Genomic DNA, 27,853 nt, shown 5'->3' with positions numbered 1-27,853 from the left:
AAGCTGTATGTGAAAATGAAAACATTCTGGAGAATATTAACTGAGATACCAACTTACTCAACATAGTACGTCCCATACTGAGGGTCCTCTATCTTCTCCCAGCCATAAGGAAGCTCTGTGAATAAAGAAAATTGAGTGAAAGGCTGGACTCAAAACTGACAGAACAGAACTCATCAATGAACGAATTTAACTTATGGAATCAGAAAGGTGAGGGTTCCCTTTCAATGAACGAACACAGCTTCAGTCTGAGTGGCTTCTTCAACAGCCAGGGAGCATCCAGCCAGTAAACAGAAGCCCCAAACAAAATACGACATTAAAATAAAAGGCATTTAACTAAATCAACAAACCATAAAAAAAGCTAATTATTTTAAAAATATTTTAATTATTAAAAACATTGTATGTTTTTTTTCTTTTAAAAAGCCTGATGATACTATCAGGAGACATACTTACCCTGTAGTCCAATATAAAAAGCCACTGCATGTTCAATGTTTCACTATCACATGTGATCACTTCTGTTATTATATTCTGACCCACTTTTCCCCAGAGCAAAATCCAGCATTGGATTTTTGCCATTTCAAGTTGGCAATACAGATTTGCTTAAAATCTAAGGAAGTGGCTTCTTTTCCTTATACTTGATCTGAGTATCGGGAATACTAACTTCACTATCACTGTGCCTGGTGTAATCTGTATCCGTGAACTGTAACAAAGACATATCTTATGTGGCATTAATTATACTTATTTCAAGTAACTGACCAGTAAAACACAACCAGAAATGTTAAAGGTAGTTGAATTTCTGATAGTTACAAAATATTTCTAGTCTTTTCAATATTAATTGACCCTGTCAAGAAAGAATCCTCTTTTCCTTTCTACTTGCCTGGATTTTTTATAAAACTAAGGTTTCTAAAGAACTATCTTATTAGCAAGCCATGAATTAGGCCTGCTCCTGGCAGGTGGTTCTAGCGCAGTGGTTCTCAACCTTCCTAATGTCACCATGTATTTTCCTTGTTACAAAGGGGTCGCGACCCACAGGTTGAGAACTGCTGTCTAGTGCTATCAATTATATACAGGAGTAGAGCAAGAACGAATTTGGAAAACGCCAAATTGTAAACTAAGATGTCCCACACTTTTACTTTCAATTCCTTTTTGGTTGCTGTTGTTAATTAGAAAAAAGAATTTTAAGAGATGGGGGTCTCACACAGGGTCTCACACAGTACAGTGGCTGACTATATAACTTTTTAACTCCTGGGACTCAAGCCATCCTCCTGCCTCAGCTTCCTGAGCAGCTAGGACTATAAGCATGTGCCACTACACCCAGCTAATTTGTTGTTGTTGTTGTTATTATTATTATTATTAGAGACAATTTCTCATTATGTTTCCCTGAGTGGTCTTGAACTCCTGGCTTCATGGGATCCTCAAAGTGTGGGGATTACAGACACGGGCTACTGTGCTCAGCCCCCATTTCTTTTATTGTGTTTCTGTTATGCCAAAACACACAGCCACAGAGAAGTATGGTGAACAGCAAACAGGCTTAAAATATATCAAAAGACTTCTATCATTTAACCGTAGTAACACTGTATCAACTTTGTAAGTAAAAATCCCTTTATAATGAGCAATCTATAGAAACTGTTTCACTCTAATAAAAATAATTATTGTGCATTCAGAATAGGAGAACAGATGATGAACCTCTTGATGAAAAATTGTGAATTGGGCAGCACCTGTGGCTCAGTGAGTAGGGCGCCAGCCCCATATGCCGAGGGTGGTGGGTTCAAACCCAGCCCCGCCAAACCGCAACAACAACAACAAAAAAATAGCCGGGCGTTGTGGTGGGTGCCTGTAGTCCCAGCTGCTTGGGAGGCTGAGGCAAGAGAATCGCGTGAGCCCAAGAGTTAGAGGTTGCTGTGAGCCGTGTGACGCCACGGCACTCTACCCAAGGGTGGTACAGTGAGACTCTGTCTCTACAAAAAAAAAAAAAAAAGAAAAATTGTGAATTACCCTCACCCCTTTTCTTCAGCATATTTTCCTGCATATATATTGATTGCTGATTTTAAAGTTCGGTGAATTTTTGTGGTTTTCCTTTGAAGGACCTGGGTGAAATGCCTGAGGTGGAAGAGGTGAGAATACTTTAACTATTCAAATAGTTGAAATATGTGAAAACAGAACATAAAACTAAGAAGTGAGATGTACTTCAGTTCACTTTTATTCTCCATAGCTATGGGGTAATCATCAATTAAATGGGTACAATATTTTATCACCAAGTACCTCTTCCATGGATAAGAGTATTTTTTGAATTGTATCTGTAAAAATGCACTATGACAGTATTACCTATGGATCTTCTACAAAAGAAATATTTTTTGTTTAATAGAAATTTTATTAAATAGCATGAGAAATGAATGGCACTGTCTAAGGATGAATTCTAAGGGACGGCGCCTGTGGCTCAGTGAGTAGGGCGCCGGCCCCATATGCCGGAGGTGGCGGGTTCAAACCCAGCCCTGGCCAAAAACTGCAAAAAAAAGGGGATGAATTCTAAAAGTATACCACAATTCTATAAGTACACCATAATTCTCTAAGTACACCACAATTCTCTAAGTCATTGGTTCTCAACCTTCCTAATGCCGCAACCTTTTAACACGGTTCCTATAGGTCGTGACCCACAGGCTGAGAACCACTGCTCTAAGTACACCACAATTGGATTTGTATTTTGTCTAAAGAGAAATTTGAAGAATTGCGGGACTATAGAGATAGCTGAAATGGTTCATTTGCTACCTGGAAAATTTGTTAACAAAGGATGTATTAACAGCTAATAAAGACAAAAGGTCAACATAAAATATATTTCTCTGTTAACTTGGAAGTTGATTTAGTGTTTTAGTTAGCACTTCCAAGCAATTAGCAACGAATACATTAAGTACAGTCCTTTCTTTTGGAGAGCAAACAAATGTGGCAATTTATCTTCTGGATTACTTCCAGCGATTTTTTTTTTTTTTTTAATTAGAAATGGGGTTGCTATGTGGCCCAGGTTGTACTGGAACTCCTGTGCCCAAGTGCTTCTCTCACTGCGGCCTCCTGGGCAGTGGGGGCTCCTGGCACACTCCACCACACCTGGACTTTCAGTAATTTTAAGCCCTTATCACTGGTACCAGTAGTCAGCTTTTTTTTTTACAGGGCAGATTAATACAGATAAAGGTAATGAAAGCAAGACTAAAATACCTAGCAATTTTACCTACTATCTAATGTATCAATTCATTCACTCCTTTCCTTTCTTTTTTTTCTTTCCTTTTTCCCTTCCTCCTCCCTCCTTCTTCCTTATGCAGAAATACAAATTAGAAATAACATAGTTCTTGATCTCAAGGAGTTCATAGTCTAGACAGGAAGAAAGAGAGATAAATGATAAGGTGAAGAAAACTACAGTCTTTGGAGGGGGTGGGGGGTGCAGAAGAATGCCACCAATTCCCTGGTAAGAGTGGCTATCAGGAAAGCCTTTTAGAGCAGTGATGTTTGAGCAGTCTTAAAGGATGAATTGGGATTAGGAAGAGGGACGTCATTCTGGATAGATCAAAGGGCACGGAGGAGTTAAAAATGCCTGGCATTTTCAATAATTACAAATAATTTGGTAGCACTAAAAGTTGTATCCAAAGAGAGATGAATTTTACGAAGCAGCATCAAATCACAATATTCCTGGAGAGCTGTGCTAAGGAGTTTGATATTCATCTTGATGATGATGGGACTGATTAAGGTGGACTGTGATGTGACTAAATTTATTTGAGAAAGATTATGGGCAGCAGGATGGAATAGATGGAGTGGAGTGAGAATGGAGGCAGGCAAATTGGATAAGAAAATGATGAAGCCTGGAACTAGGCAGTGGTTGTAGAATGGAAAATAGGGACAAGGAGTTGAAGTAATAGGACCCAATGATCCCCATGAGAGGAGGACAGCCAGAGTCCTCGGTTTCTGGCTACTTAGGCATGAAAATACAGTAGAACCTCTGTATGTTGACCATCCAGGGGACTGCAGCAAACGGGTCCACACGTGGAGGTCGTCAACATAAGGAACTAGGCGTGCTGTGCTGATACACACGTGTGGTGCACGTCCAGTCCATGACAGTCAGGTCAACTTCAGGAGGTGGTCAATGCAGGGAAATGGCTAACTATGAGGTTCTTTTTTTTTTTTGTAGAGACAGAGTCTCACTGTACCGCCCTCGGGTAGAGTGCCGTGGTGTCACACGGCTCACAGCAACTTCTAACTCTTGGGCTTACGTGATTCTCTTGCCTCAGCCTCCCGAGTAGCTGGGACTACAGGCGCCCGCCAGAACACCCGGCTATTTTTTTGTTGCAGTTTGGCCAGGGCTGGGTTTGAACCCGCCACCCTTGGCATATGGGGCCGGCGCCCTACTCACTGAGCCACAGGCGCCGCCCCAACTATGAGGTTCTACTGCAATACACTATCAAATATTTATTGAATACCTAAGTACAAAAATGACTGTGGGAATAAAAAAGAGGAAAACATTTGGATTTCAGGGAATTTAGGAGATGATATATAAAAAGTGCCTGTCATCAATGGCTACTCCAACAATAGCAGATTTTTAAAAGTCCGAATAGATAGAACTTGGTAATTAACTGCAACAAAGGGGATAGGGTGGGGAAAAAGATAATAACCAGTTTGTGGCTCAAGCTACTGGGAGGATGTTGTGCCATGTGCTGAAGGCAGGAAGAGAAGGCATTAGATCTGAGCAGCCCGTAGAGCATCCTGGTAGAGATATGTTCACAAGCTCTTGGCAATATGAACCTGGTACTAACCAGAGAAATGTAAGATAAATATTTGACAGACGTTACAGTTAAAACTATGGCAATGGACATGACTACCTAGATAAATTGTGAATAGAAAAAGGTGGAGAACAGAGCTTAGGGAGCACCGATATTTTAAGGAACAGATGGAGAAAGTCAGAACAGTCAAGGGCAATGGCATGGAGGAGGACGGAAGAGGAGCAAGGTCACTACTAACGAATGCCTGCAAGGCTGCCAGGAATAAAAGTGAGGGCGAAACGGAGTCAAAGGGTCTGCCGGGTCAGGCGGTTCTTGATAACTCTGAAAAGGAGCGGTGCAAAAGTCAGAATATTGAAGAGAAAAATAAGAGCAGCGTTCTTGGGAACAGCTCACTTGGTTGTGGAAAGCAGTAAAAGAACTATGGGGAGAGGAGGATTAGGCTAAGAGAAAAGGTGTTTTGTTTATTTTTCAGATAGGAAAGACCTAATCTAACCATCTTTTCCTGGGTATAAAGCCAAAGCACTCCCCCAAAAAGTGATTTCAAAAGACAAAATTATTTTTGCTGCATCAAGCAGCTGGTTGGTTATAAAGCCCATGGATTCATCCTTCTTTCTTTCCTCTTCCCAAAATAGGATTTTTCTTGTTTAAACGTCTGAATTACGACTGCTTTCTCATGGTGCAGCTCTATTCAGTTGTTAATTTTATCATTCTCTAAGCTCCAAAATGGCATCAACACCCGATACATTTCTGAGCTGTCTTAGTATAAATTTAATCTTTCTTTCATCATAAGAGAAATGGGGTGGGTTGAGAGTAAAATGGATTCTTAATGTCATATTTTTAAGATAACTACTTAACCAAAATACTAATTATTTTATTTGAATGGAAGAGAAAACATACATCAATTAAATCATCAGATGGAGTGCAAAGACACATTTGGGTTCTGAGTATCAGAGCACTGGGAAGAAAAGGGGCTAAGTTTTAGAAACTGCAAGATCTTTCTAGAAGAACTTAATGTTCAGCAAAATGTAAACAATACCTTAAACTACAAAAACCTACATTTAAAATATTACTGTGCTTGCTCTCTTTTCAGCACTTACTCCGTGCAAACCACTGCAGAGAATATCAATGGGAATCAGCTATTATCTATCCTGAGTATAGTCTATGAGGGGCTGTTTTCCCCCTAGTGAGGGGGGAGCTAAGTGCACAGGGGAAGCGGTTAAGGTTGGCTGAAAACAGTCACCGGGTTCCAAACTGCAGGCTCCTTACCGGACAATGTCAGACAGGTGTACCCAGTTGTGGGGATGGAGAATAGGCCTTACATTTTAAAGTGTTTGAACATTCTTAGAGTATTGCATACAGTTTTGCTTGTTCTATCTTAAGAAAGCGATTATTAGGATGCCCATATAATGCAGTATTCCCTTTTGAGAATAAAAGGGGACACTATTAATGATTACGCTGGGACAACAGGAATAAGCAGCATTAGTCCTGGAACAACCAAGACGTATGGTCAGTGTTAAAGGGCACTAGGGGGCATGTCCATCCAGTTCTTCAAATTCCATAGAGAAAAAAAAATGACAGAAGCCATTTCCAGTTTCTCTGAGCCCTCTCAGTTTCTTTCCAGAGGAAGAAAGAAAGTCTCTCCGGATTGGTGAATTATAGAATGAATACAGGCAGCACGCTTGGCTCAAGCACCCCCGAGTCTTCTCCCTGGTTTGGATGCCAGCTTGCCTTTAGAGGTGCATCTGGTCTGTTCTTCACCAGGCCTGCCTTGGGGGAGGAGGCCTGTAGCTGACCAGAGCCCAGAGCCTGAGGCTCAAGGCAGAGGGAAACTGCCTGGCAGCCGAGATGGACACCACGCGGAAAGCCACGTCCACTCGCCAGCTGACCACTGCCTTCTATGTCTTGTTTCTCTATTGACTACAGACCAGCCTTATTATGTATTGGTTCCCCAGAACCTTACAGAGATTAAACAGTTTTTCCAAGAAGGGTGACCAAAACAATTTGGAGGACAGAGTCGCTTCTTGCCTTCTACCCTCTCCCTCCTTCCAAACATTTACATGTCTGTTGAAAGGATGTACAGACAGATAAGACAAAACTCACCGCAATCAGGATGTGGTGTGAGCGCCACCCCAGAGCTGTGTCATGTGGCACTTCTGAGCATAGTTACGGGAACACCTAATTCTGACCCAGAAGAGAACCACAAAGGAGGCTACAAAGAAATTAACTTCAGATTTCAGCTTTGAAGAATAATAGATATGAGTCAGGGGGCACAGAGAACAAGGCTGATTCCTGGCAGAAGAAATAAGCATATGGCAAAGGCGAAGACAAAAATAAGTCTGACTTCTAACACGAAAATATACTGAAGAAGAAATACAGAATATGATTCAATGATAAAAAGTCTTTAATATTTGACCAAAGACTCTGGACTTTTTTCTGCTGACAATGTAAAACAAAACTGGAAGAATTAGAGAGTTTGTTTTACAAAGACTAATTCAGTCTATGCTTCCAAGGTTTTCTTTCTTTCTTTTTTTTTTTAGTGACAGAGTCTCACTTTATCACCCTCGGTAGAGTGCCGTAGCATCACAGCTAACAGCAACCTCCAACTCCTGGGTTTAAGCGATTCTCTTGCCTCAGCCTCCTGGAGTAGCTGGGACTACAGGCGCCTGCCACAACACCCGGCTATTTTTTTGTTGCAGTTTGGCTGGGGGCCGGGTTTGAACCCACCTCCCTCGGTATATGGGGCCAACGCCCTACCTACTGAGCCACAGGTGCCACCCGCTTCCAAGGTTTTCTGGTCATACAGCCATCTCAGTAAAAAATCTAAACATCTGCTCCCCAAGATATATTTATTCATAAACATATATGTGTCACTCTACCAATGTGTATATAATAAAGCATATGCAAAAAGAGATACTTGAAAAGGAGATGACTAAATAAACAATTATCACTATTTTACCTCACTGAGGTGGAACAAAGTGTCCATGAAGTGTACAGAGAGTGTCTGCTCTGCCACTTTCTTATAATTAACCTGGGCTTGTAAGCTTCTGTATTAGTATAATCAGCAGTACTTTACAGAAATCTTTTAAGCAATGTTTTAAAAGACTTTCCATTTAGTGTAGGTTATTTTAAAAACGATGTAACATAGCCTCCAAATCCACTTAACTGGCCACAAGCGAATTGCAAAACTTCACAGTGCCCTTGACAATAAGGCAAGGGTGTCACAGTCATCCCTCCCTCCAGACACTCGGGCTAGCATATGGAATGAGGAAGAATGCCATTACAAATCTGTATGTAATATAATACTGAAGTTTAGTTTCTTTTTTTCCCAATAATAACGTTATGAAAAATAAGTTCTAGAATTTTCTCCTAATATACCAATGGGTTGTTTGCATGTCATCATTGTGGAGACCACGTGCATAAAGGATGCACAAAAGGAGAAGTAACTGGAGGAAAAACGACAGGAATAATCCAAGGATGTGGTGATTTGGGGAATGAAGAGGAAGACACGGTGTGAAAGAAAAAGCAGGGACAGAGGAAACACAAATAGATAGCTCAGTGAAAAAGCTAAAGCAGCACCTGGTACCAGAACACCTGGGCGAGCGTACGTACGTTAACTATAAAATTCTTTCAATGTTCTTCTATGTTGGAACTTTCCCTAATAGTATATTAGCAAAAATAAGAGAAAAGAAAAAGCAGCAGGACTTTACCCCTAGATAGGTAACAGAGCAAGAAGGGAAGCAGCAGCAAATGTGATCGCAAGGATTTGGCCCAGGTTGTTATGAGGCCGGCACTAAAGTGACAAAAACAGGGGCCAGGGGCCATGTCGGAAGGAAGATGTCAGAGTTGATTTTGAATATGTTTATTTTAAGTGTTAATAGGATCATTTAAAAAAGGCTCAAAAGCAAGAAAAAACATAGAAATAAAATTCAGAACAGAAGATAATACTAGAGATTTAAATAATGGGGCCAGCTATAGTAAACGGATAAAGTTGTAAACGTAAACGCCTTCTACAAAAGAAACAGGACAAGGCAGAGAAGTAAACTGAAACGAGGAAGGGGCAGGAAGAGGAATGGAGACCAGGAAAAGAGACACCCCGTAGAGCAGAGATTTTCAACCCGGCGCCGCAAAAAACCGGGTGTTTTTGAAAGACCATTAGTTAAATTATTTTTGAAAGAAGATAAAAGCATAGTTAAGTATATTCTTTTTTTTTTTTTATTGTTGGAGATTCACTGAGGGTACAATAAGCCAGGTTACACTGATTGCAATCGTTAGGTAAAATCCCTCTTGCAATCATGTCTTGCCCCCATAAAGTGTGACACACACCAAGGCCCCACCCCCCTCCCTCCGTCCCTCTTTCTGCTTTTCCTCCCCCCCATAACCTTAATTGTCATTAATTGTCCTCATATCAAAATTGAGTACATAGGATTCACGCTTCTCCATTCTTGTGATGCTTTACTAAGAATAATGTCTTCCACGTCCATCCAGGTTAATACGAAGGATGTAAAGTCTCCATTTTTTTTAATGGCTGAATAGTATTCCACGGTATACATATACCACAGCTTCTTAATCCATTCCTGGGTTGGTGGGCATTTAGGCTGTTTCCACATTTTGGCGATTGTAAATTGAGCTGCAATAAACAGTCTAGTACAAGTGTCCTTATGATAAAAGGATTTTTTTCCTTCTGCGTAGATGCCCAGTAATGGGATTGCAGGATCAAATGGGAGGTCTAGGTTGAGTGCTTTGAGGTTTCTCCATACTTCCTTCCAAAAAGGTTGTACTAGTTTGCAGTCCCACCAGCAGTGTAAAAGTGTACCCTTCTCTCCACATCCACGCCAGCATCTGCAGTTTTGAGATTTTGAGATGTGGGCCATTCTCACTGGGGTTAGATGATATCTCAGGGTTGTTTTGATTTGCATTTCTCTAATATATAGACATGATGAACATTTTTTCATGTGTTTGTTAGCCATTCGTCTGTCATCTTTAGAGAAAGTTCTATTCATGTCTCTGGTCCATTGATATATGGGATTGTTGGCTTTTTTCATGTGGATTAATTTGAGTTCTCTATAGATCCTAGTTATCAAGCTTTTGTCTGATTGAAAATATGCAAATATCCTTTCCCATTGTGTAGGTTGTCTCTTTGCTTTGGTTATTGTCTCCTTAGCTGTACAGAAACTTTTCAGTTTAATGAAGTCCCATTTGTTTATTTTTGTTGTTGTTGCAATTGCCATGGCAGTCTTCTTCATGAAGTCTTTCCCCAGGCCAATATCTTCCAGTGTTTTTCCTATGCTTTCTTGGAGGAATTTTATTGTTTCATGCCTTAAATTTAAATCCTTCATCCATCTGGAATCAATTTTTGTGAGTGGGGAAAGGTGTGGGTCCACTTTCAGTCTTTTACATGTAGACATCCAGTTCTCCCAACACCATTTATTGAATAGGGAGTCTTTCCCCCAAGGTATGTTCTTGTTTGGTTTATCAAAGATTAGGTGGTTGTAAGATGTTAGTTTCATTTCTTGGTTTTCCATTCGATTCCAAGTGTCTATGTCTCTGTTTTTGTGCCAGTACCATGCTGTCTTGAGCACTATGGCTTTGTAGTACAGACTAAAATCTGGTATGTTGATGCCCCCAGCTTTATTTTTGTTACAGAGAACTGCCTTAGGTATACGGGGTATTTTCCGGTTCCATACAAAACGCAGAATCATTTTTTCCAAATCTTGAAAGTACGATGTTGGTATTTTGATAGGAATGGCATTGAATAGGTAGATTGCTTTGGGAAGTATAGACATTTTAACAATTTTGATTCTTCCCGTCCATGAGCATGGTATGTTCTTCCATTTGTTAATATCCTCTGCTATTTCCTTTCTGAGGATCATAGTTTTCTTTATAGAGGTCCTTCACCTCCTTCGTTAGGTATATTCCCAGGTATTTCATTTTCTTTGAGACTATGGTGAAGGGAGTTGTGTCCTTAATTAGCTTCTCATCTTGACTGTTATTGGTGTATACAAAGGCTACTGACTTGTGGACATTGATTTTATATCCTGAAACATTACTGTATTTTTTTTTTTTGTAGAGACAGAGTCTCACTGTACCGCCCTCGGGTAGAGTGCCGTGGCGTCACATGGCTCACAGCAACCTCCAACTCTTGGGCCTACGCGATTCTCTTGCCTCCGTCTCCCAAGCAGCTGGGACTACAGGCGCCTGCCACAACGCCCAGCTATTTTTTGGTTGCAGTTTGGCCGGGGCTGGGCTCGAACCCACCACCCTCGGCATATGGGGCCGGCGCCCTACTCACTGAGGCACAGGCACTGCCCCCGTCATTCTAGGAGTCTTGTGGTTGAGTCTTTGGGGTTCTCTAAGTATAAGATCATGTTGTCAGCAAAGAGGGAGAGTTTGACCTCCTCTGCTCCCATTTGGATTCCCTTTATTTCCTTGTCTTGCCTAATTGTATTGGCTACAACTTCCAGCACTATGTTGAATAGTAAAGGTGACAGAGGACAACCTTGTCTGGTTCCAGTTCTAAGAGGAAAAGCTTCCAGTTTTACTCCATTCAGTAAAATATTAGCTGTGGGTTTGTCATAGATAGTTTCAATCAGTTTTAGAAATGTGCCACCTATGCCTATACTCTTCAGTGTTCTAATTAGAAAAAGATGCTGGATTTTATCAAATGCTTTTTCTGCATCTATTGAGAGGATCATGTGATCTTTAGTTTTGCCTCTGTTAATATGGTGGATAACGTTTATGGACTTGCGTATGTTAAACCAGCCTTGCATCCCTGAGATGAAGCCTACTTGATCATGATGAATGACTTTTTTGATGATAACCTGTAATCTATGGGCTAGGATTTTGTTGAGAATTTTTGCATCTATATTCATGAGTGAGATTGGTCTGAAATTCTCCTTTTTGTTTGGGTCTTTTCCTGGTTTTGGTATCAGGGTGATGTTTGCTTCATAGAATGTGTTGGGGAGGATTCCTTCTTCCTCAATTTTTTGGAATAATTTCTGCAGTACAGGAATAAGCTCTTCCTTGAAGGTTTGAGAGAATTCTGGTGTGAAGCCATCTGGACCAGGGCATTTTTTGGTTGGAAGATTTTTTATTGTTTCTTTGATCTCAGTGCTTGAAATTGGTCTGTTCAGGAGCTCTATTTTTTCCTGGCTGAGTCTAGGGAGAGGGTGTGATTCCAAATATTGATCCATTTCCTTCACATTGTCAAATTTCTGGGCATAGAGTTTCTGGTAGTATTCAGAGATGATCTCTTGTATCTCTGTGGGATCAGTTGTTATTTCCCCTTTATCATTTCTGATTGAGGTTACTAGAGATTTTACTTTCCTATTTCTCGTTAGTCTGGCCAATGGTTTACCTATTTTATTTATTTTTTCAAAAAACCAACTCCTTATTTCATTAATTTTCTGAATGATTCTTTTGTTTTCAGTTTCATTGATCTCTGATTTGATTTTGGATATTTCTTTTCTTCTACTGAGTTTAGGCTTAGATTGTTCTTCTTTTTCCAATTCCATAAAATGGCTTGTGAGATTGTTGATGCGCTCTCTTTCTGTTTTTTGAATGTAGGCATCTAAAGCGATGAATTTTCCTCTCAAAACTGCTTTTGCAGTATCCCACAGGTTTTGGTAGCTTGTGTCTTCATTGTTGTTATGCTCAAGGAAGTTAATGATTTGCTGTTTTTTTTCTTCCTGCACCCATCTGTTATTCAACAGAAGATTGTTTAATTTCCATGCCTTTGGGTGGGGTCAAGCGTTTTGTTAGAGTTGAGTTCCACCTTTAGTGCCTTATGGTCTGAGAAGATACAAGGTAAAATTTCAATTCTTTTGATTCTGTTGATATTTGTTTTGTGTCCCAGGATATGATCAATTCTGGAGAATGTTCCATGGGGTGATGAGAACAATGTATGTTCTTTATTTTGGGATGGAGTGTTCTATATGTGTCTATCAAGTACAGTTGTTCTAGGGTCTCATTTAAATCTCTTATATCTTTGTTTAATTTCTGTTTAGAGGATCTGTCCAGCTCTGTAAGAGGAGTGTTAAAGTCCACTGTTATTATGGTATTATCAGATATCATATTGCTCAGACTGAGTAAGGTCTGTTTCAAGAATCAGATTTTATGCATTTAAATTGGGTGCATAAATATTTAGAATTGAAATGTCTTCTTGTTGTATTTTTCCCTTGACCAATATAAAGTGACCATCTTTGTCTTTTTTGACTTTAGTTGCTTTAAATCCACATGAATCTGAAAATAAGATTGCAGCTCCTCTTTTCTTCTGAATGCCATTTGCCTGAAAAATTGTCTTCCAACCCTTGACTCAGAGTTTTAATTTGTCTTTTGAAGCCAGGTGTGTTTCTTGCAGACAGCAAATGGATGGCTTGTGTTTTTTAATCCAGTCAGCCAATCTATGTCTCTTCAGTGGGGAATTCAAGCCATTAACATTTATTGAGATAATTGATAAGTGTGGTAGTATTCTATTCGTCTTATTTTGTGAGAGTCCATTGCTTAGTTTTATCTTTTGCATCAGTGTGGAGGTTAGGTTCTGTCCTTTAATTTCTGAGTTCTTACTTTGCTGCTGATCCATTGTGGTGGTCAGTGTGCAGAACAGGTTGAAGTATTTCCTGTAGAGCTGGTCTTGTTGGGGTGAATTTCCTCAATGTTTGTATATCCGTAAATGATTTGATTTCTCCGTCAATTTTGAAGCTTAGCTTAGCAGGGTACAGAATTCTGGGCTGGAAATTGTTCTGTTTAAGTAGATTAAAGGTAGATGACCATTGTCTTCTTGCTTGGAAAGTTTCATTAGAGAAGTCTGCGGTCACTCTGATGGATTTTCCCCTGTAGGTCAACTGGCGCTTACTCCTGGCAGCTTGCAGAATCTTTTCTTTTGTCTTGACTTTGGACTGGTTCATCACAATGTGTCTTGGAGAAGCTGGGTTAGAGTTGAGGCGACCTGGGGTCCGATATCCCTCTGAAAGCAGTGTGTCAGAATCTTTGGTGATATTTGGGAAATTTTCTTTTATAATATTCTCTAGTATGGCTTCCATTCCTCTGGGGCATTCTTCTTCCCCTTCTGGGATGCCTATAACTCGTATGTTAGAAAGCTTCATAGAGTCCCATAATTCTGACAGTGAACGTTCTGCTTTCTCTGTCTTCTTTTCTGCGTCTTTTACTATCTGAGTTATCTCAAGAACTTTGTCTTCTACCTCTGAAATTCTTTCTTCTGCATGGTCTAACCTGTTGCTGATACTTTCCATTGCATCTTTAAGTTCCCTAATTGACTGTTTCAGTTCCTTCAGCTCTGCTATATCCTTTTTATATTCTTCATGTTGTTCATCTCTTATTTGATTCTGTTTTTGAATTTCCTTTTGGTTATTTTCCACTTTATTAGCAGTTTCCTTCATTGTTTCCATCATTTCTTTCATTGTTTTCAACATGTGTATTCTAAATTCCCTTTCTGTCATTCCTAACATTTCTTTATAGGTGGAATCCTCTGCAGGAGCTACCTCATGGTCCCTTGGCGGGGTTGTTCTGGACTGGTTCTTCATGTCGCCTGGAGTTTTCTGCTGATTCTTCCTCATGAGTGATTTCTTTTATCTGTTTCCTTGCCCTAATTTTCCTTTCACTTCCTCTTGCTCTTTAAGTTCTCGTGCCTGTGGACTAAGGGTTAGATGAGTCCTTTTGGTACAGGACCAGAAGGGTGAGAAGGTTGAAGAGCAAGAAAGGGAAGAAAGAAAGGAGGACGGAGTGAAAAGAAAGAAAAAATAGAGAAAGGAGAGGGGGTGGGTAAAAGGAATATTGACAAAAAGAAGAGAGGCACAGAAAGAGGGAGACAGAGCAATATAGGTATACAGTACGGTACTTTGACACAACCTTTAAAGAAAACCACCTTCTGGGGGTGCCCAGTTGGGTGGGTCCCTTGAGGTCAGCAGCTCTTTGCTAACCTGATCAGCCACAGTACCCCACCTCCACCAAGTAGAGAGGAAAGACAAAAATGCTATACATCAAACCAAAACAAGCAAACAGAAAACTTTACGGGATAAAATTGGGTGAAAAACCAAATAATAGCGGTAGAAACACTAGCAAAAATGAAGTTCTAGTTATTGAAAAAGGCAGCAATGGGAAATTATAATTAAACTAGAAAAATTGAGAAAGAAAAAAGATCTGTACGGAAAAGGTTGAAATTAAAAAACAAAACAACATTAACAACATCAAAATAAACAAAAAAACAACCAAACCAAAAAAACAAACAAACAACAAAAAAAAAAAACAGAAAATACAAAACACAACCAAAAACAAAGCAGTATGTATATGTTGTTGAATGTTGTCTGGGCAACACGTGGTCTTCTGGGGTATGAGATGTTAATCACAGTTCTGATAAGACTGGAGGCTGCTGATTTCTCAAACCCCAGCAGGTAGACACCCTAAATCTCTCTTTAGTCCACTTAAAAGGCACTTTGAACTTGTAAACCTGCTGAGCAGAAGCTTTCCCACTAAAGTGCTTGTCGCTGGAATCACTGCTGAAGTGGCTATCCACTTACCCAGTGTGCCAAAACTGGTCTCACTCTGCCCCTGAGGGTTAGGGCTGCAAGGCGGCTCAGACCCCACCCTTAGGCTACTCGGTCGCTGGGTTACCAGCTCCCACCCAATTCTAGCTCTGCGATCCTGAGGGCAGAGTTTCCAGGGGCAGATTGCTCACAATGGCTCCCTGTGACCCACAGCCAAACACTATTAGCTCCATCTGGCTCAGCGGCTCAGACTGGGGCCCTAGACAACAGCCAAAGTTCTCCGCACTCCTGCTCAGGCTCTCCCCAAGGCAGTTCAACTGAGTGCCAAGTCCAAAGACACAAAAACAGTTCACAGGTAAGGCCTTTCCAGTTTGCAGCTTCGCTGCTACTGAACTTACAGTTGCAGGCGGGTTTAGACGGATTGAACACAAGCGAACACTTGCCGGTTTTCCACTGTTTTAGTCCTACTCTTGGGGTCCAGAAGTCTCTCACTGACTCTCTGTGTCCTCACAGGGGTGATGATAGGCAGATCCCACCAGCCAGAGATGCCTGGAGTCCTATCTCCCCGGACTCACGGTGCCCAGATGCAAGAAGGCTGTTACTCGGCCGCCATCCTGCTCTCCTCTCAAGTCTCCTTTTTTTTTTTTTTTTGTAGAGACAGAGTCTCACTGTACCGCCCTCGGGTAGAGTGCCGTGGCGTCACACGGCTCTCAGGAACCTCTAATTCTTGGGCTTAAGCGATTCTCTTGCCTCAGCCTCCCAAGCAGCTGGGACTACAGGCGCCCGCCACAACGCCCAGCTATTTTTTTGTTGCAGTTTGGCCGGGACTGGGTTTGAACTCGCCACCCTCAGCATTAGGGACGGCGCCCTACTCACTAAGTCACAGGCGCCACCCAAGTCTCCATTTTTTTTAATAGCTGAATAGTATTCCATGGTATACATATACCACAGCTTGTTAATCCATTCCCGGGTTGGTCAGAATTTAGGCTGTTTCCACATTTTGGTGATTGTAAATTGAGCTGCAATAAACAGTCTAGTACAAGTGTCCTTATGGTAAAAGGATTTTTGTCCTTCTGGTAGATGCACAGTAATGGGATTGCAGGATCAAATGGGAGGTACTGGCACAAAAACAGAGACATAGACACTTGGAATTGAATAGAAAACCAAGAAATGAAACTAACATCTTAGAACCACCTAATCTTTGATAAACCAAACAAGAACATACCTTGGGGCAAAGACTCCCTATTCAATAAATGGTGTTGGGCGAATTGGATTTCTACATGTAAAAGACTGAAACTGGACCCACACCTTTCCCCACTCACAAAAATTGATTCAAGATGGATAAAGGACTTAAATTTGAGGCATGAAACAATAAAAATCCTCCAAGAAAGCATAGGAAAAACACTGGAAATTATTGGCCTGGGGAAAGACTTCATGAAGAAGACTGCCATGGCAATTGCAACAACAAAAATAAACAAATGGGACTTCATTAAACTGAAAAGCTTCTGTACAGCTAAGGAGACAACAACCAAAGCAAAGAGACAACCTACACAATGGGAAAGGATATTTGCATATTTTGAATCAGACAAAAGCTTGATAACTAGGATCTATAGAGAACTCAAATTAATCCACATGAAAAAAGCCAACAATCCGATATATCAATGGGCAAGAGACATGAATAGAACCTTCTCGAAAGAAGACAGATGAATGGCTATATATATATATATATATATTTTTTTTTTTTTTTTAAGAGACAGAGCCTCACTTTATCACCCTCGGTAGAGGGCCAGCAACCTCCAACTCCTGGACTTAGGCAATTCTCTTGTCTCAGCCTCCTGAATAGCTGGGGCTATAGGTGCCCGCCACAATGCCACAATGCCCTATTTTTTTTTGTTGCAGTTTGGCCGGAGTCAGGTTTGAACCCACTACCCTTGGTGTATGGGGCTGGTGCATTACCCACCGAGCCACAGGTGCCGCCCTAAACGAAATATATACATACATATATATATATATATACACACACATATTTTGGCCGGGGCTGGGTTTGAACCTGCCACCTCCGGCATATGGGGCTGGCGCCCTACTCCTTTGAGCCACAGGTGCCACCCTAAACGAAATATATTTTTAAAGCTTAACAAACATAAGGCCGCTTTGTAGTTCAGAATGTGCCTAATTTATTGAATATTCATTTAGAATTTTAAAAGTTTATCTTCAGAACTCATATAAAAACAGGGCAAATATAGTTTTATGGATTTTTTTTAAATAAAAGAATTATGTATCCTTAGAAAGAGAGAAACGAAGTCTGTGATGAAATCAGACGTAATGATGTAATCACCATGGTCAGCTGGCTGTGACACCCGCCCACGGCTCATGAACACTGTGCTTCTGAACACTGTGTTGTTTAGGGCTTTGGAAAACCCACTGTCTAAGCAAGAAGAGCAAGAAGGGGTGAAGAGAGTAACATGATACAAAGGCTTCTGATCTACCTCCATCTGCACAGTCTTCAGGGGCTTTGGCTTTCTTACAGAGACGAGGATCCAACCAGGTGGTTGTCTTGGTGTTGTGGCTGCAAAATAAAGATTTCAATTAGAAAGAGTGAAATAGAGAGGTAGAAAAGTATTTCCACAGTAAAGATTAAAAGCAACTAAAAGATATATGAAGTTTGAACATTAATCTCCAACAGGCTCCATTGTATGCCTCTGATTTGTTAATATGATTGCCCTCTGTTACTTCAAAACTGCTGAAAAAGAAAGGGAATGCTAGAGGCTCTAATTCGAGAGTAAAGACTTTAAAGAAGGCTTAAACATGCCAAGTGCAGAATAATAGATACTTACTTAAGGAGTTGAAAATGTTTCAAAAGCTGGGCACACAGCCACATGCATTATCTAGCTGAAAAAGTTGCATTAAAAACCGTCCTTGCTTGCTGGCTATATTCTTCCCTTCCTTCAAAAATACTGTATTTCTTGACTGCCTATAATCTACAGGTGTTGTACTGGGGGCTGGAATATAAAGACAAAATCAAACAGAGTCCCTTGTCCTCAAAGGAACTCTTTAAAGTAAAATAGAATAAACTAAAATGAAACATTTTAAAATGGCTGTTTCTATAATATGCAAGTAAAAATGAGTACAGTTAATCTTCACTTTACAAAACTTAAGTTTTCATTGGCATGGAGTGTTCTGTATGCTACGTAACAGGTAATCTATGTAGGAAAACCTGAGATTGTTTCTACAAAGTCTGTGCTGCCCATTCTGTCAGTGATAAATGTCCCTACACGAAAACCAGTTAAACCAATTTTAGCAAAATGAAAGGGATCAGGACTCAAAGAGGCCTAGGAGAATGCCTCATAGTCTGTTGAGCAAAACAGAAACAAACATCGAACTACCTTGCTAAACTCAACTCAAAGGGGCTACTTGAGAAAAACTTAACTTTGGTTTTAATGATTCAAACTTTTATTGCTAAATTAACAGATGTAGGCCATTCTCTAGGATTTTACCCCATCCTTTCCAAAGAAAAGAAATGCCCACAGGGGCTATTCTTAAAACAGAGTAACTTGTGCCTATAGACCTATAGTCTTTTCTCACAGGTCCATTTTTTAACAGCAACAACAGCACATATCAACCACATTAGCTATCACAAACAAAACATCTTCATCTGTCAGCAGATACACAACTATATTCTAGATCAGTGTTTTTCATTTTTCAACCTTTTTTATCTTACCGCACACTTGAACCTATAGTTAAACTTCTGGGGCACACTTAAATTATGTTGATACAAAAAAGTACAAAGAAAAATATACTTACTGTGCCTTGAAATTCTTTCGAAAATAATTTAATCTTTAAAAATTTTCAAGGCACACCTAAGATCCTTGGCACACTGGTTGAAAATCACTGTTCTATATATCTTATATACAGTTACAGATATACGGTTTACAATATTTTTTCCTATTCTGTAGGCTGCCTTATCACTGTCTTGATTGTTTCCTTTGCTGGGCAGATTTCCTAAAGTTTGTTGTAGTCCTATTTGTCTATTTTTGCTTTTGTTGCCTATGCTTCTAGAGTCATATTTAAGAAGCCCTTGCCAAATCCAACATCATGAAGATTTTCCCATATGTTTTCTTCTAGGAGTTTTATAGTTTTGTGTTTTATGCTCAGGTCTTTAATCCATTTAAATAACATTAGCTTTAGAGATTTCTTTTATTAATTCTACCTCCCCCCACATTTATCCCATTTGCAGGGTGAAGTATTATCAGATTCAATATCTTACAATCTACTTCTAAAGAGATTTTAGCCACTTCTACTAACTATACACCTTACTAAAGTGCTTAATTCTAGAGTTAGAATAAAAGTCAAAAGTCTAAATTACCCTTGAAAAATCCCTTAAGTTTTCCATAAAGTAGAGTATAGCTGGTTGTGCCTGTTTTGTATAATCCTGGTCATTAAAGTTTACATAAATATAAAATATAATCAATAACATACCCTATGTGATAAAAAGAATAGCATGCACACAAAAATCTATGTCTTTTAAACACCAGAATCCTACTTGATGTATCAAGATGCTCCCTCCATGGGAAGGACATGTAACTGGGACAAAGCAAGAAAACAGCCACCAGTACCCCAGCCCTCGTTCATTTCTGAGTATATGTGGTTTGAGTATAAAGCCCAGCCTTCAATATTTTCACTGTTATTTAACTATTATATTTCATTAGTTTGCAGGTGGCCCACAGGGTACAGGTTGGATACCCCTGAAAATATTATATTAATAGTGCTTATCCATAAAAATAATTTTGTTTCCTGTGTACTTATATTGTACCAGTGATTTTTTTCCCCTATATTATTTAACTATATTGCCTGACTATATCAAATCTCAAGTGTATGACTGGAAATATTAGCTCAGATAATAATATAACCCCACCTACGATGATAATCCTTGAAATGCTCAATAAATTAGACAATCTACCCAAAAGTCAGGGGAAAAAAAAGAAAAAGATAAGGAAGACACTATTTAGTCCTTATATTTTTTTATCATTTATGATAAACCTGCCTTTAATCCTCTTGATTTTATAAAAGCAGAGGTCAAATGCACCATTCCTTATCCGAGTCAAATAAAAATGAAATGTCATCCAGGGAGATAAATCAGACTAAGAATCAACTGTCACTTGTATGAAAAATATTTTTAAAGAAAAAAAATAAACAAGAGTCTTGTGAAACGGTACATGTCCAAAAGGAGATTTAAAGACATGTCAGCACTGCTCACATGAGGGCACGCTAGGAGAGACACGGACGTTTGCTTACTCGATGAAGTAGATCATCCCTGTGTCAGTGTAGGCCATTTCCCAGTTTTTGGGCAGCGGCTCCAGAGTCTCATCTCTCATCATATAATTTCTAAAGTCCATGGAGCTGTTGGTTTGGTTGTAACTTGGAACAGTCTTCATCCAGTCAGATGACTCAGAATGCCTCTCTCTGTTTTCTGCCGTCATTCAAAAGAGAAAAGTGCGAAAAGTAGGTAAAGTTACACTTTTCATTTCTAACAAAATGCCAGATATATAAATATTGCAAATTTCCTTGTCTATTAAATCCACCTTTTGCTATACATTTGAAAATAGCGAATACCTATCTTCAATGTTTACTTACTCAGTGACATTAACCCTATATGGCACCTCTGATGCTAATCTGGGAAAGAAGCAAAAAACAACACTGGAATCGATTCAGTATAAATCCTCATCGCAGCAGCCTCCGCAGCAGCACTTACAGTTCTTTATGCGTCAGGCTCTATTTTAAGTGCTTTACATACATTAAGTCATAATTCTCACAGCAACCTTGTGAGTATCTATTATTACTATCCTTGTTTTACAGATTGAAAAAACGAAGGCACAGAGAAGGTTAAGTCAACCTTCTTGGTCAAGGTTACACCGTCAGTAAACAGCAAAGCCAGGATTTGACTCTAAGTGGTTCATGCTCTTCACTGCTTTGTACGCATTAAACACAGGTCTCTAAATAATAGTCACTTTTAAAAGTTACACTCAGTAGAGCAGCTGTTGTTAAATGTAATTCTCTGGTTGCTGATATTAAAATCCTTTTAGAGTCCCAAAGTCCATAATGTAGGTAAGAACACTAAAATGTGGGTTAGTGTCTAAGGAATTCATGATTCATGTACTGTAAACTTGTTTGTAGCAACTAAAACTTACTCCTAGAACTTAAAAGATGCTCATCATACAACAACTCAATACTAAAGGCAATGCCTCAAAATCAGAGAATCTGAGGAGAGACCTTAGATCTCCTCACATATCCTAACATACAGTACTTCAACCTCAACTATCTTTTATCCAACCAAATCCTACCTTTCACTATTCCTCACCCTCCACTCATGTCCCCTTAGCCCTGCTAACCCAACTCACATCCCATGATCTACCACTATAATCACTCCTTCCCTTATACACTCCTGATTCCTTTGCTCCAACCTAACTCCATCATACTTGCCTGGCTAAACCGCACTCCACTTAGCTCCGACTCTCTGCCTACTCCACGTCAGCACGTGCAGCTGAACGCGGGCGAGCCTAACCAGTTCACTCTACGTTCATGATCACCAACCTCAAGTGGGCATTTCGTGATGCGTGACAATCAACACATTTCTTTAGTCTGTTCGCTCTGACACCCTCCTGGATAACTATTTCATACCTTCCTTCTACTTAAACCATCATTATTTCTCCCTTATTCCTAATCTTATTTGATGACCTTGTTTCCTATTTTACTAAGAAAACAGAAGCAAGCAGAAGAGAACTTCCATAAACTCCCACCATCACATCTACACAGCAACTGTGCCCATTTACTCCACCATCTGTTACTAAGAAGGAACTGTCTGTACTCCTAGCTAACGTGAACCCTCCAATTATAAATTATGTCCCATCCTGTCTTGCTTACAGCAATTCTTTCACTCTCTTTCCTGCATCACCAATCTTCCTTATCTATTAGATCATTTCCATCCACATAAGAACGTAATTTCTCCATGCTTTAAAAAGAAGATAATCCTCTCCTTCACCCCCCGGGCAATCATACCATTTCTCGCCTCTTCATACCAAAACATACCTTGAAAGAGTTTATACTCGCTACTCCACTTCCACTCTTCCAATTCTCGCTGGACCTGGCTCCAACAGGGCTTCTGAACTCCTGTCACTACACTGTTCTCATCAAGGTCACCAATAACCTCCACACTGCTACATCTAATCACCAGTTCTCAGGTCCCATCTATTTGAGCTACCAGGGGTTCTGACACAGTTGACTGCTTTCTGATTTGCACACCCCTTAATAACCTCCCATCTGGTATCCCTGTTTATGTTCCTGACCTCCTACTGCTGGCTCTCAACACAGCAGCCAGAATGGGCCTATTAAAACCTGTTGTATCCTGTTCCTCTTTGACTTAAAGCCCTGTAAGCATTTCTCATTTCAGAATAAAACCCAACATTTTCCCAAGAACCTATAAGATCTATATAACATGCACTCCTCCCACCTCTAGCTCCCATCAGCATCTGACTCGCCTCACTGGTTACTCGTCTATTCCGTTCCTTCTTCCACGCTGCTGCAACTACATATAATCCATTGTTCACATTCTATCCAACCACAGGGGTTTCCTTGCTGTTGTCTGAATGTTCCAGGTATATTCCCACATCAGGGCATCTGTACTTAGAGTTTGCCCTTCCCCTAGATATTTTGAGTTGATTCACCTCGTTCAAGTCTTTTCTGCCACCCTATCTACAACCGCAAACTTTGATTGCCACTATTTCTTAGCCACCTTCTCCTCTGCTTTACTTTTCCTTCAGCACCGTCTAACATGCTACAGATGTTACTCATGTATGTTGGCCAGTTCTGTCTCAGCAGGGTTTTTTTTTTAATCTGTTTTGTTCACTGCTTTATTCCCAGCATTTGGAACAATGGCTGGCACTTGGTAGCCAGGAGGTGCTCAATAAATATTTGTTGAATAAATAAATGAATGAAACGTAAGATTTGTTTTATATGTTGAACAATGAAATTAAAAAGCACCCAGTGTTTTCAATCTGAAAGGGAGTTACACTCTTGGGAAATACATATGTTGAAGAAAAGCAAGAACAAGAGTATGAGATATAACACTTTCCTGAATGTAGTTCCAAGTGACTGGGTAAAGGAGTTTGCCTAATAGCCAATGATTTGGGTGTTATTTTATATAACATCACCTCTTCAAAAAATTTTTTTAGCATTATTACATGACATAGGTCATCCAATGTGGTCATATTAGCATTTTGGGTGGTTAATTCTTAAGCAAGATATAAAATAATATATGTAATAGTATGTACAAATAAACCTCCACATACCCTTTCCCACTCCCACTCTCCAACAATTTTTTGATCTTTCAAGGCAGGGGTTCTAGTCCCTAAAAAGCAATACACAAAGTACATTGTGCTAACTTTGAGTGATATGTTAACAACCTCAATTTCACCTTTATTCAGAAAAGACAAAGGGCTTTTAGTCAGGTGTTTTGTTATTTTTCATTTAAATATTCTGACTATTTCCCTTGCAAAGAAAAATATAATTCAATGTTAGTGTCCTCTGGTATCTATACAAGGAGGTAGTATACAGATGGCCTCCTACAGACTCTTGGACATACTCCCTTTAAATATTCACATCCAAGAGTATGTAACATTTGGTTTAACAACAGGTTTACATGACAAGCATAAACTATGGAGATTCTGGACAGGTTTTACTCGAAGGGAACTGCAGTGGTCAATGACAGGCTCTGCATTAGGAAGTAAAAAAGAACATTTTCTTTTCCCTCAAATCAAGACCATATTAATTCTCATACTGGAACAGATTCATGGTCTCTAATCCTGGTGTTTGGTATTTTAAAACGTTAATAGAACTAATTTTGTAGAATAGCAAAGCTGATATCAACATTAAAAGGCTCCAGAGCTACGATGGTTTCCCTACTAAACCCTGGATTAGAGATGAATTCACCTAAATCTTTTTAAACCTGTTTTCGGTCGTTACAACTAATTACATTGGGGCAATTAATTTAACATTAAACATACTATGTGGTATAACTATACCACATGGCATAAAAGAGATGTATAAAAGAGAATTTACACTTTGGAGGGAGAGAGAAAAACAGAATGCATTAACACAATAAATATAATATACATAGCAATTTTAACAACTGATGAAGGAAAAGATCAAGGTACTCTGGGAAACTGATAAGGACACGGGTTCTGCAGATGTTGGAACTTTAGTTCTTACTGTGTGCCAGGCACTGTTTGGGGGGGCAAGGGATACAACGGTGAACAAAACAAGCGAAATTCCAGCCTGTAGGAAGCATATGTTGTAGTGTTTTGAATAAAATTATTACAATAAATACCACTGAAACAAGTGCAGGTGTGATTCCATGGCTTCCTAGTTACACACTCAGTTATAAGCGTAAGAACCTCCTAAGCAATCACCATGCTATTTAGGGGTACTCAAAAGGAGCAGAATCTTTGCCACTAAATTTCTGTTGGTTTTGTATTTAATGGAAAATATGGGAGTCATATTTGAAAATTTTCTTTCAGTGAAAACAGCTATATTTTGCTTACATTATGTAAAGCAGGACTTAGGTCAGTAAGATTCTCATATTCCAACACTGGAGGTGAATCGCAAATATTTAAGGCAGCAAGATAATCGCATATATTTTCTCACTAATGATAGCTTATTCTTAATTTATCAAAATCGGACAACTCACTTTCGCTTACAGTATGGTACCAAGATACACTCTGCTCCACATACCACCTTTTCAATAAAATGAGAATCCAGTCACTTGCTCTCCACATGCTTTGTAAAAGGTTTTACTACGTCCAACTCAATGTCATAGCACAATCCATCAGTGAGGAGGAGTTCATGTATTTGCAAACCTGTGTTTCCACTGCCGTTCATAGCTTCCTTGTCCTCATCTTCTTCCTCTTCAGGAAGAGAGCTGTCCATTCTCTCCATCTTGCTGACAGATGTAGTTCGTTTTCTTTGGGATTCTGTGTCAAACTCATTATCGAAGAGGACCTGATCAACAGGATCTGGCTGAAAAGGGCTGGGTTCTGCTGGAGGCTTGGGAGTTCCATAGAAGTTTCCTGAAGTGAACAAAACAGCAGCTGAAAGTACTGATGCTGAACTGAGAGTCAGAGCAATCTGACCCACTATGTGTCTCTCTCCAAGTTCTTACAATGAAGTTTTTTAGGATCTACTATTGGCCAAAAGAAAGCCAAAGCACTCCTTGGGAGAGTGGGGGGAAGACATAGGGGAAAGAATTAATTTCACAAGTGCCCTTCACCATTCATTATGTAGCATTTTAACACTATTTATATTAAGGCCAGGAAGGTGAGGAAGTTTGCGTTATATGAGGTCAGACAATTAAGTTGGTGAACTTGTCCTAGAAAAAGTGCTACATACCTCACTACTGAATATCACTACAGTCACCTTCAAAATGCTCCCCTTGGCCATCTGGTGACCACAGTGATATTCTGCAATGACGTATGTAGCACTTTTTCTAGGATGAGTCTGGAAACTTAATTGTCTGACCCTGTGTATATTATTTATACCTACAAGGCTTGCTTTACATGGGTTCTGAATTAGGGGCTAATGTGTGAATTGAAAGCATTGATGCTCTCATGTAAGAATAAGTGGCATAAAAGGTGGGAGTAAAGGAGAATAAAGCTAACTCAAATAATTTTATTCTAATGTGCAAAATAATGAACGATTCTGGTAAAATGAGGAAGCACACAGGCAAAGGTTAAACTGAGAAATGTAGGATGTAAGGTAATTTTACAAAGTTTTTCTGAGCTTTCCAATGATATCATTTTATCTGAAAACTCATTGAATAGGGACCTTAGAAACATAATTCAGTATTGGTTTATTCTCAGGAAAGCAAAGAATACTTTAATTTTCTCTTGAGAATCAGTAATTTTTACAGAAAAAATAAATGTTGCAGAATGAAACAACTGAGTCTCTTCTCCATTTGCCATGCAATTCCCAATCAAGCTTCAGATACAGCGGGGAAGCCATCAACAGGTCTGGCTGTACTAACTGTGTGTGGCTCCTACTAGTTTTGACCTTATATCAATCATTATGCTAATGTTAAAGAAAGAAAGGCAGTTAGGTCAAATTTAGCAGGTCAAAGGAAATCACTGAAGGTTCTGCATAGGAGAGGAGCATCATGAGGGGAAGACCAGCATGGTAGCCACGGGCAGGGTGGACTGGACCAAGAAAGTGGAACAAATGAGACCGATTTGGGTACACTGGGTATACAGTTCACAGATAGGAGATGAAAACTAATTATTCTGTTTTTGTTATTTTTCCTCCAAAGTGGTATTTTACTGATGGAATTTCCTCTTAAGTAATTCCAGTTATCCAGGTTGTTTTCTGAGTGGTGGTGGTGGTGGTGGCAAGTTTGAGGGACATACCATCATATGTCCCACTTTCTAACAGTGCTCCACTCTCTTCCAGGGCTTTGAACTGTTCAACAGAAATGAAGTTATAGTCCACTCCTGGTACCTCCCCTTCCCTGGGGGCCCTTGTAGTGCCTAAAGAAAAAGAAAAAAAGTACATTGTAAAGTGCTTTTAAACCTACAAAACATTCGGAGTAACAGAATATTCAGTCTATGGAGAACACATGGGTGACACAGAGTGTTGAACATATTGTAACTGTTAGAATGAGGATCAGGATATTTCAGGCAACAACATTATTAGGTGAAAATACTTTAATAAAATCTTCAGATAACCATGAAATTCAAAACTCAAAAACTCTAAAATAATTTTAGTATCAAAGGAGGGTTAATTTCCTAAGACACAAAAACTGATTCTTCTTAAATGTCAATTATCATTACTTAGTAGCAAGAAGGAGAGGAAAAAACCCACAATGTCAAACTTTCCCCCACCCCAACCTTAATAAGGCATAATTGACAAGTAAAAATGACTTATATCTGTAGTGTACACGATGTTTTGATGTACAGCGTATATGCATATATTGTGAAAGACATACTTCATTTTGAAGTGGTTACCCATATTTTTTTTCTTCTCTGGCATAAATGTAAACTAACGTTCTACTTCCTAGCATCATGAAAGACAAGAAAAAGTAGAGACACAATTTTTAAAAGTTCTTTTAATAAAGTTTATTTTAGGCTTGGTGCCTGTATCTCAGTGAGTAGGGTGCCAGCCACATACACCAAGGTTTGCAGGTTTGAGCCCGGCTTGGGCCTGCTAAACAACAATGACAACTGCAACCAAAAAACAGCCAGGCATTGTGGCGGGTGCCTGTAGTCCCCGCTACTCGGGAGGCTGAGGCAAGAAAATCGCTCAAGCCCAAGAGTTGGAGTTTGCTGTGAGCTGTGACGCCATAGCACTCTACCCAGGGCCACAAAATGAGACTCTGTCTCAAAAAAAAAAAGTTTATTTTAAAAACTTGGACAAACACTGATTGTGAGGTTATTTTATACAAATGAGTAAAAGGCTTAAGATGAGTGTTCGTGTATTGCTTCTTAGCCATTATCTTCAAGTAATTTCAAAAAAATTAACCAGCAAATAAATTGTTTTATAAAACTGACCATAGCAACA

The 27,853-nt window shown here is 39.6% G+C and overlaps 1 protein-coding gene across 3 annotated transcripts in view; it reads right to left on the bottom strand.

Annotated features, from left to right (window-relative positions):
• The window catches only part of MAGI3 (membrane associated guanylate kinase, WW and PDZ domain containing 3), a 287,932-nt gene that overhangs the window by 69,787 nt on the left and 190,292 nt on the right, over positions 1 to 27,853 (bottom strand). For all 3 annotated transcript variants that reach the window (XM_053590926.1, XM_053590927.1, XM_053590924.1), the window contains exons 3-7: positions 26,704 to 26,823; positions 25,165 to 25,374; positions 20,549 to 20,723; positions 17,743 to 17,822; positions 58 to 115 (exon numbers count right to left, since the gene is read on the bottom strand). In XM_053590926.1, coding sequence (XP_053446901.1) covers positions 58 to 115; positions 17,743 to 17,822; positions 20,549 to 20,723; positions 25,165 to 25,374; positions 26,704 to 26,823 — 643 coding nt within the window. The remainder of the gene's footprint in view (positions 1 to 57; positions 116 to 17,742; positions 17,823 to 20,548; positions 20,724 to 25,164; positions 25,375 to 26,703; positions 26,824 to 27,853) is intronic.

Source organism: Nycticebus coucang, chromosome 5, assembly GCF_027406575.1.
Source record: "Nycticebus coucang isolate mNycCou1 chromosome 5, mNycCou1.pri, whole genome shotgun sequence".
Taxonomy (NCBI): Eukaryota; Metazoa; Chordata; class Mammalia; order Primates; family Lorisidae; genus Nycticebus; species Nycticebus coucang.
Note: the sequence above shows the minus strand (reverse complement) of the source record. Positions and strands in the feature narration are given on the sequence as shown.